Source organism: Elgaria multicarinata, chromosome 16, assembly GCF_023053635.1.
Source record: "Elgaria multicarinata webbii isolate HBS135686 ecotype San Diego chromosome 16, rElgMul1.1.pri, whole genome shotgun sequence".
Lineage (NCBI taxonomy): Eukaryota > Metazoa > Chordata > Lepidosauria > Squamata > Anguidae > Elgaria > Elgaria multicarinata.
The window spans coordinates 13,389,539-13,399,404 of NC_086186.1; the positions used below are offsets into that span (position 1 = coordinate 13,389,539).

The 9,866-nt window shown below is 42.5% G+C and overlaps 1 protein-coding gene across 1 annotated transcript; it reads left to right on the plus strand.

The window, feature by feature from the left end:
* Positions 1 to 702: 702 nt before the first annotated feature.
* On the plus strand, positions 703 to 8,939 carry LYSMD2 (LysM domain containing 2). Its single transcript, XM_063142188.1, has 3 exons — positions 703 to 1,181; positions 7,396 to 7,727; positions 8,031 to 8,939. Exons 1-3 carry the CDS (start codon positions 954 to 956, stop codon positions 8,086 to 8,088), a joined length of 618 nt encoding a protein of 205 aa, XP_062998258.1. The 5' UTR covers positions 703 to 953; the 3' UTR covers positions 8,089 to 8,939.
* Positions 8,940 to 9,866: the final 927 nt, after the last annotated feature.

Below are 9,866 nucleotides of genomic sequence, written 5' to 3' on the forward strand. Positions count from 1 at the left end.
CTGTTGTGAAGAAGACAGAATTTCATCAGGTTCTCCATATATTCAAATGACACCTGCTGAAATTGCCTTTTCTATGCAATTGTTAAAGATACAGGAGCCCTGTGCTCCTTTTCATATGGTCACGATCCAGCACGACTATTTTTGCTTTCTTATCCTTTTACTTCCACAAACCCAAAACTATCCCCCTTCCTCTTCCTCCCTTTGCTCTTCTTCCTTCTCCCGCAGCTCCACTTCCTTACCTTTTTAGCCTCCAAATTACATCTTTGCACCCAGTATAATTAGTACTACTTTTAAACGCGCCCTGAAGCCTTTAAAGATAACGCGACTCCAGATGTGGAGGGCGTTCTAGATGTGTTACCTCAGGGCGTGTGTGGCGAGGAGGGAAAAGGCATTCTGCACATGCTTTGGGATACTCTCGCCCTCGTTCCCCATTGAAGTAAGTCGCACGGCTGAGCCTGGGCGTCGAAAACGGGAAGCTCCGCCCCACTCGCCTGAGCCGCGGCTCTGACTGAAAACCGACATGGCTCTCGCGTGAGGGGGGGGAGGGGAGAGGAGGAGTTTGAATGTCAACGACCGTCTGGCGGGGCGGGGGGAAGCTGAGGGCACAGCGTTTCCCCCAAAGCAGGTGCGCGCGGTCGGCGCATGCGCGAACTGTCGACGCAGGCGCAGACTGGCCAGACGGTTCGAAAGGGGAGGGGTGACGTTCCCTGAGAAGGACTTCTTCTTTCGATCTCCCTCGCCGCCCTTACCTGAGGCAGTTGCTGCGGGTGTCCTCGCGGCCGGCGTTTTCCCGCCTTTTCCCTCTTTCCCCCCCACCCGCCCTCCGGAGCCGTCCTTAGTGCTCCGCTGAGGGCAAGAAGGGGGAGTCGTTGGCGGCGGCTCCTTGCTGCGCCCGCCATGCCCGCCGGTGCCCGGACCTGCCGCTGAGGGAGTCAGCGAACGCGCCAAAGGCCATGGCGGAGTTCCTGCCGGTGCCCGGGCTGTCCCTGCGGGAAGAGCCGCTTCCCGGGCCCGGCGCGGCCGAGACGGAGGCGGAACTCTCCCTCAGCCTGGCGCGCACCAAGACCCGCTCGTACGGCAGCACGGCCACCGTGGTGGCGCCTTTAGCCGAGCGCTACCTGGAGCATCGCCTCAGCCCCAGCGATACCCTGCAGGGCATCGCGCTCAAGTACGGCGTGACGGTAGGTGAGGGCCGGGCCGGGCCGGGCCCGACCACAAGGGGCTAAATACTCCCCCTTCCCCCCCCCCCGCTCGCACTCGCTTCTGGTGCTTCTCCTTCTCCCTCCCCCGTCACTGTGTTTCTATGCCCAGGAGTCGTCGTCCTCCGCTGAGCGCCATGGCTTTACCAAACATGGGTAAGGAAAGGGGAGAGAGCGCCCGAGCATGTGCAGAGGGCTTTCCTCGGGGTCTCCCATCAGCACAGTGATGCAACCAGGCATCTGTTTATTGATACTAGAGCGCCTCTCTGAGCATATGCAGAGTTCCCTTCCAGCCTGTTTCTTGGGCATCTGTGACAGATATAAGTATGTTTCTCTCTGAGCATGCACAGAGTGCCTGTCTTCTTTTTGCACCACCCCAACTTCAGGGATCTGTGATTTACAGAGTTGCCTTCCTTTGGGGCTCTTGACACCACAGTGGAATAATTACAGCCAATTCCTTGGGCATCTAGGAGGAGGGAGAACAATTCTGTGAGTATGTGCAGAGCCCCAGCCAGCCATTGGGGCATCTGACTACTCTCTCTTAGCATGTGCAGAATGTCTCTCTCCCCCATGTGGAGCAACTGTATGTGGAATGTGGTGGTGAGACAAGTTTTACCTCTGGCATCTTTCCTTTTAGGAGCAAATACATGGTTGGTCAGCAGATATTGCCCAGCTGGTTCAGGATACAAAGGTTTAGTTTATGAAGGTCCTGCTGCAACCCATTGCCTTGCAAATAATGGATAAGAGGAGAGAGCATCTTTGAGCATATGGAGGATGCCTCCCTTGCCACCACCATAGTTACTACAGTCAGTGCCTCAGCCATTTGGGATGTGGTAGGGCTTTCAGACGTTATTGAATTCCAACATCTTTTGCTTTTGGAACAAAGAAGTAGTTGAGCTATCAACATAACCCAGGGTATACAAAGGCTTCATGGGAGGAGTGAAAGTCCATGTGTGAACAGGAGGAGAAGGTGATGTGTGTTACACAACTGTTACTCTTTCCCACCCCGTTTGAACTGTGCTGCTGTGAACCTGAATTATTTAAAAGTTCACTCAATAATGTAAGCAACTGCTGTGGATTACAGTAAGTTTTAGAAGCAATACTGCAAAGAAACAGTGCATCATCTAGAAGGTGTAACCCCAGAAATGCCATGTGGCTGGGGATACTTAGATGTAACTCATAGAATGTGTACAGCCACCAGAAAATATTTTTTGTCATAGTCTTTGTGATACTGCAAAAGCTCCTGGGCAAATATATTGGGTTGCTTGAGGTAGCAAAGTGGACTTGTTTATACTGACTGGGTTCGAACAATCAGCGGGGGAAACAACGCAGTATGGCTTGTTTTCCTCACCCCTGTGTGTGCCGCTTGCACAAACAGCATTTATCTAATTACCTGTGTGCATTGTGTGTTGCGATGTCATCTGAAACTGGCATGTAGTGCATGCCAGGTTAGTAGCACATTCCCACCCCACAACCCCTATCACAAGCTATGGGTTGTGGGACCAGGGAAATAACTTATACTGTGTTGTTTCCACCACTGAACATCTGAATGTGGCTACTAACTTTGTTCTTGAATAATAAGATTTCCCTCTGTAACCTAGGTCTGTTTCATGCCATCCACTGCTCACTTCTATTTGTTAACCCTTCCTGTCTTCTGTTTGTCCCCCCACCCCGTCAAGATTTATTTTAAGTTCCTTCTTGCAGGGACCTGAGATAGGCTTTGAAAGAGTACAACCGGAAGTAGGCGAGTAATAGCAAAGTTCTTTACATTCTGAGTCTTAACGCTGCTTTATATGATATTTTACAGTTATGGGCACATTTCAGCTTCCCTTTCAGCTGCTTTTGGGGGTTGTTAGTGTAGTTTTCCTTTCTTCAATAAATTGCTTCTTAAACTACAAACAATATGTACATCAGCATCAAACAGGAGCATACAAGTGTTTTCATTCATGTGATTGATCAAATTATGTTTCTAGAATAAGAATGAACTTGGTAATAAATAATTTACTATTATCCTTCCTATCTACTGTCTCAAAAGAAAGTTGATTTGTAAAAAGATGTTTTACACTTCCTGTGCTTGTTTTGGTCTTTTGTAAATTTGAGTTGTGAGTACCTTGGGACAGGTATCATCTTTTGTGTGTATGTTACCTGATCTTGACTATGTGCCTGGCTTAAGACCTAGATATAATATCTAATATAACATTCTTGTCTCTTAGCTTGGCTATAGAAAGTGCAAACCACCAGGTTTAAACACAATAGCACTTAATAGTCACATAGCTTACTTCCAATATGAGATGTGGGCTCCCTGAATTCTAAGAGTTCACAGCCCCAAAAGGTTCACAGCCCCAGTATTGCAGCTATGCATCCAGTGTGGAGATCCCTTGGGTGTCCAGGCAGGTAACTGACCTCCCAGTGTGGTTGGGCAGTACTACTGAAATGGATGTCATCTAAGGAGGTGAGGCATTATCTGGGAATACAAGGCAAGAAGGTAGCACTATCAAGGAGGAAAACTCTAGTCCTAGAAAGATATATTTAGTTCCAGACAGAGTGTGTATATGCGAAGAGTGGATCATGGGGAGCAGGCAACTTGCTAGGTGAATCCCGGGAGGACCTTGGGGCCATACAACAGAGTGGCTGAGTGCATTGGGTTCTGTGGAGAATCTACTCAATTTCCTTAAGGGTATTGATAGAGTTCAGGCCAAGAGCTCAAAGGAGACAGTGACTTGGGATATACTCCAGATAGGACTGAACAAACGTTTCAGTAGCTTGGTATTGGAGAAGGAATTAGTAACCTTCCTTAGATTCTTGGCTTTTTGATTGAATTTGGGCTGGCTGATTAAGCATGACAAAAGCAAGACTTCCATGGGACCAATGGGTAGGTGTTCTCAGAACAAGAGAAACTACAAAGGGCATCCAGCTGAGGATGCTTCCGGTTTTAGATCACATTTTCCAACAAGACTATATTGACCAATTTGTATGTTACCTTTTGGGTTGCTTGACTATGATGGCGAGCTGGAAGTCAGCAAAAGATCTGCATTTATGTGGAATTTACATCATATTTGGGGCAACTTGTATTGATTGAGTTAATGCAAAGGACATACTTGTTATGAAATTTAATTCCAAGTAAGGCAGGTTATTAACACACTATCATTGGGATCGTTTTGCTTCTAGCTGCCTCAGATCTCTCTAGATCATGCAGCCTTCCAGTCTTAAAGTTTTAAAGTCAGATAGTTCTAACAGTATGTCTCAATAGGGTTTAAGAAGATGCCATGTAGCATAGCATAAGCAGCATTTCAAATGTTGCTATATATTTTTTTGTTTATTCGTTCAGTCGCTTCCGACTCTTCGTGACTTCATGGACCAGCCCACACCAGAGCTTTCTGTCGGCCGTTGCCACCCCTAGCTCCCCCAAGGTCAAGTCTGTCACCTCCAGAATATCGTCCATCCATCTTGCCCTTGGTCGGCCCCTCTTCCTTTTGCCTTCCACTTTCCCTAGCATCAGCCTCTTCTCCAGGGTATCCTGTCTTCTCATTATGTGGCCAGAGTACTTCAGTTTTGCCTTTAATACCATTCCCTCAAGTGAGCAGTCTGGCTTTATTTCCTGGAGTATGGACTGGTTTGATCTTCTTGCAGTCCAAGGCACTCTCAGAATTTTCCTCCAACACCGCAGTTCAAAAGCATCTATCTTCCTTCGCTCAGCTTTCCTTATGGTCCAGCTCTCGCAGCCATAGGTTACTACGGGGAATACCATTGCTTTAACTATGCGGACCTTTGTTGTCAGTGTGGTGTCTCTGCTATATTAGGACGTGTGAAATAGTTTTGGCAATTGTGTTGTATTTCATATCTGTTGTAAGTAACCTTGCGTATAACCACATCCTGTGCTGTATATTGGCACTGTGCATGCACATAAGAACATAAGAAGTGCCATGTTGGATTAGACCAAGGGTCTATCCAGCACTCTGTTCACACAGCGGCCAACCAGCCATCGGCCAGGGACCAACAAGCTGGACATGTTGCAACAGCACCCTCCCACCCATGTTCCCCAGCAACTGGTGTGCACAGGCTTACTGCCTCCAATACTGGAGATAGCACACAACCATCAGGGCTAGTAGCCATTGCAGTAAAATATTACATATGCCGTAAAATACTATTTCTGTAGTCTCAAGGCAAACATTTGGTTTTATTGTGTTTTACTATGCAGCCAAATCAGAAACTTTCCTTTCTGGAGTGAATTACTTATTATGTTATTGTAATAGTCCAGGATCTACAATAGACCACTATTAAAAAGTAGATGAGCATAGAATCTTGAAGTTTGTATGTGTTTCTGGACTATACAGGTACAAAATTAACTTGGATAGACATGCTCATAACAGACTTTCAATACCCAGATTTTTTTTGGGGGGGGGGGCAGATTAAAACTGTAATAAATAAAATACATTCTGTGGCATTAATTCTGTGGTGGATATGTGGCACTAATTCCAAGGTGGTGGATATGTGAACATGGATGTGTGATAATTCATGAATGAGTACATGTAGAAACCCTAGTTTGCTGGCAAAAAATATGGGGGGTTGGTCAAGATGTGCGGAAGAACTGATATATTTGCGAGTGGTGAAGTGGATAGAAGGTTAGATAAGGAATAGGCAGATCTGGGTTCAAATTCCCTCTTAGCTATGAAGCTCAATTCTGCTTAGCAGTAGATTACTAGCAGCTGAATGTGTAAGTTGATTCAACTGAAAACTATTCTGTAGTTAGAGGTGACATGAACTTTTCATCTGTAGTAATTTTAATTTGTAATGGCTCATTTACTGGTCTTATTTTTCATTTTGTGAACCGCCCAGAGAGCTTCAGCTATTGGGTGGTATAGAAATGCAATAAATAAATAAATAAAATTTACAAATGGAAGCCCATCACTTTAACCAGTCCGTAAAATGTCATGTTTAAGCCACTGTATAGAGAAGCAGTATGGAATAAGAGCCCAAGTTACACAATAGCTTTAGGTGCATTATTTATTAAGCTACACTGTAGTTGCCAGCAAGACAGCATCGTGGTAGTCCATTTTGAATATGAGAAGAAATATCACTGAGAAAATATTGTGTTTCTTGGAGTATACTGTGTATTTTTTTCAAATGGTTACATGTATAGAAAAACAGTGTGGCTTCAGAGTTAATAATAAATAGTAACAACAAAATAACTTTAATCCCGGGAGTCCCATAGAAATTAAAAGGAAGCACATTAATTCCCATTTTAATATGATCAATTAGAGTTGGAAGTATGGCAGGGCTCCAAAAAAGCTATTGTAACTGAAATAAGTACATGTCTGTAGCAGACACCTGTTATTTTTCAGCAGTAGTGATGATGAAACATGTTGGTGGAACAGTCACCAGAGATTCCTGTTGATTGCTTGTCAGTCTAGTGTTCCATTTATATTAATTACAACTTCTCCTTAGTACCATCTGAGAATTTTGGACGATTGTGGTGTGGTACAAATAGAGCCACTATTCTTCAGTTCAGTGCTATTGTATCTATTTATTTTATTACATTTATATACTGCCCCACAGCCGAAGCTATCTGGGCGGTTCACAAAATTGTAGTTCTAGGGTCTCCTTTATTTTAATTATTTGAGGAGTTAAGTGGCATGTAAAGGAGAGATTTAGGGTTCCTCTTTCTGTCTGCTACACAACGCTATTCTTGCTGCTTACAACGACTATTTCTAGCAAATGGTGGAGGGGCCCTCTAGGTTGGCAACTGGAAAGCCAGATCAGCCCTAATTTCCAACCAATTACAATGTATACAGGCAGGAGTTGCACTAGGTATCCTGGTTCATGAATTCAGTTCTGTTAATCACTGCTGAGTGAGTGAGAGAGAGAACTTGCATGGCTGTCTGGGGTTGTACTGCAACATGGCTAGAATTTAAATTCGGCTTTGCTGCATTATTTTGCACTCTTTGTAAGATACATTATAATGGGACACTTACAGAGGAATGTGGCTTAAGGGAGCACAGAATAGTAATTATATTACTTAAAGATACATTATATAGTATATATATTTTGAAAGAAGAGTCAGTAAAATCATTGAGAGAATATACTGGACATATATTTAAGAAATAAAGTTATGTCCTGAGGAAATGGTAGAAAACTGTTGGCTGTTGTGACATTTACTTGACTGCAATCAGTAACCATAGTTCTGTGTCTGTTTCAGATGGAACAAATAAAAAGGGCAAATAAACTGTTCACAAATGACTGTATATTTCTGAGAAAAACATTGAATATACCAGTTATATCTGAGAAGCCGTTGCTGTTTAATGGACTTAACTCCTTGGAGTCTCCTGAGAATGAAACCGACAGTCCACCTTCTTGTGAAGAAGGACCAGTGACAATTCAGGAAGACAACTCTTCACCCAGTCCTCAAGAACCTGACAATCAGCTCCCTCCACCTGAAGAATTATCTGCCAAAGATTTTCTACACAGACTGGATTTGCAGATTAAGTTGTCCAAACAGGCAGCTAGGAAATTAAAACCTGAAGATAACAGGTAAAATTTTATTTACCAATTTATTTAAACACATTTAGCAGGTTTGGGTGGGTAATTAAATGAGAGTAACATGAGTGCAACAGAGCTGACAGCAGCTTTTGTGCCAAAGTGACATCCCCTACCACTATGGTATCTACTACACAGATTAAACAGTTGCTGCATCATAGGTCTGAATGAATGGCACTTCAGAAGCCATCCTCAAATGTTTTACTTTGAAGTAGTGTTATAGAGTTGATTGAACTACTGTTGAATAAATTATGGATATCCTTGAATATTTTCATAGGTTTCCTTTTTCTTTAACAGGGAGGACGATGAGGAAAATTCCTATGCAACTTCTTCCTATCAGCAAGTAGATGAATGAAGAGCTGGAGCAAAAGCAGTTCTTAAAGAACTAAATATTTGAATATTCAAAAGCAAACCTTTTGGATTGATTTATTATGGTGTACTTGTTACAAGTTGTATATAGGTAATTCCACTGACTGTTCTTGCACTAAAATTATTTGATCTTTTGCCTTCCACAGGTCAGTGTCCTTTTCCTATACATTAATAAAGGAAGTGAACCTTCCAAAACTAGCAATTGCCTTCATATTTCTGCTATGAAAACATAGCACAGTAGCAACAATATATCCCTGAGACCACGTTGATGCAGGATCTTTAGGAAACAGTTGTACATGCTTATAGGATGACGTATAAGAGGGAGTAAGCGTTTATCAAAATATCATGGAGCCTTGAGGCAAATAAGCTTATCATGCAAATTTTGTGTGCATCAGAACTGACTGATGTGGCCCTGTACTGAGTGTGCGTGTTTGTACATGTGAATGTATATAGTTATATAAAAATACGTATATTTGTGTTCTTAAAATGAGCCAATTTTAGTGAACTGTTTTGGAAAAAAAGATGTTGGATTTTTAAGGTATGTATGGCAAAATATTTTGTTTGGAAGCTTGACTTTTTTTAAAAAAAACAAGAAACAAAGGGGGAAAGCTTAGTAAAAAGTATTTTTCTTTGTGCAAGGGTAATGTTTGAAACATAGCTTCTTGTGTGCAAATATATGTAGTTTTCATGTAATAAATACAAAATGCACTTTAAGAAAGTGACTTATCTTTGTTATTCAGTCTATCTGTATAGAAAGCACAGAGTGTCTGGTCCTTTGCAAATGCATTTCAAAATATGCTTTATTTGGAAGTATTAAAATTTCCTAAGCAGTCATAATGCCTGTGCCCTTTTTCCCCGCTATTGCAACTTTATTTGATATACGTTACGATTAGGATTGTGATGCCATCTACTTCCCTTGAACACACTTTTGATTTTTTTATTCTCAGAATATTAATATCTTGTTTGAGGAATACAAGAAAGCAGTGGCAGTACTGGGTTGGAACCAAAGTTAGAGTAGACCCATTGAAATTATTATTATTATTATTATTATTATTATTATTATTATTATTATTATTATTATTATTATTATTATAATATTTGTATCCTGCCTTTTGCCCAATACTGGGCTTCAAGGCGGTCTTGCAAAGTTTAAAACATACATTGTAAAACTTAGGAAAAGAAATGTAAAAAAAAAAAAAGTTTAAAATACACAACAAAATTATAAGACATTAACATAGATGGAGGACCAAATTAGAAATCAAATGCTTGAAATAGGCATGTCTTAATTAAGCCTCTACTCTATTAATAAGTCTGGATTGGTACAGCTCACATTTAGCACTTTTAAGCCCCATTGATTTCACTGGGAAAAGTTGAGTTATCAATTTATCCTCACTGGTGAACCCCCCAGCAGAGTGAGAAATGCTACAAAAAGGACTTGCTGAACTGGGGCAAGGTGCAACAAAATGACAACTGAGAGGCAAACTAGACATGACAATAAATCGAAATAGTTGCAGCGGGGTGGCAACAAGCGGAACTGGAATGAGGCTGGGCAGGGAGGGAGAGTTTCCTGTCCTACTGAGATCCTGAGAAGAATTCCCCACCCCCAAGTTGCCACAAATAGCATTGTGGGGTAAAGATGGGAAATGTTTAAATTTCCCTGCCTTCTGCTGTCCTGATCCTGATTGAGTCCCCCACCCCCAACTGGTTACTTCCATTTTTTAAAAATGTCCATGTTGATGTAGTTTGGCCCTGTGTTTCAGTGTA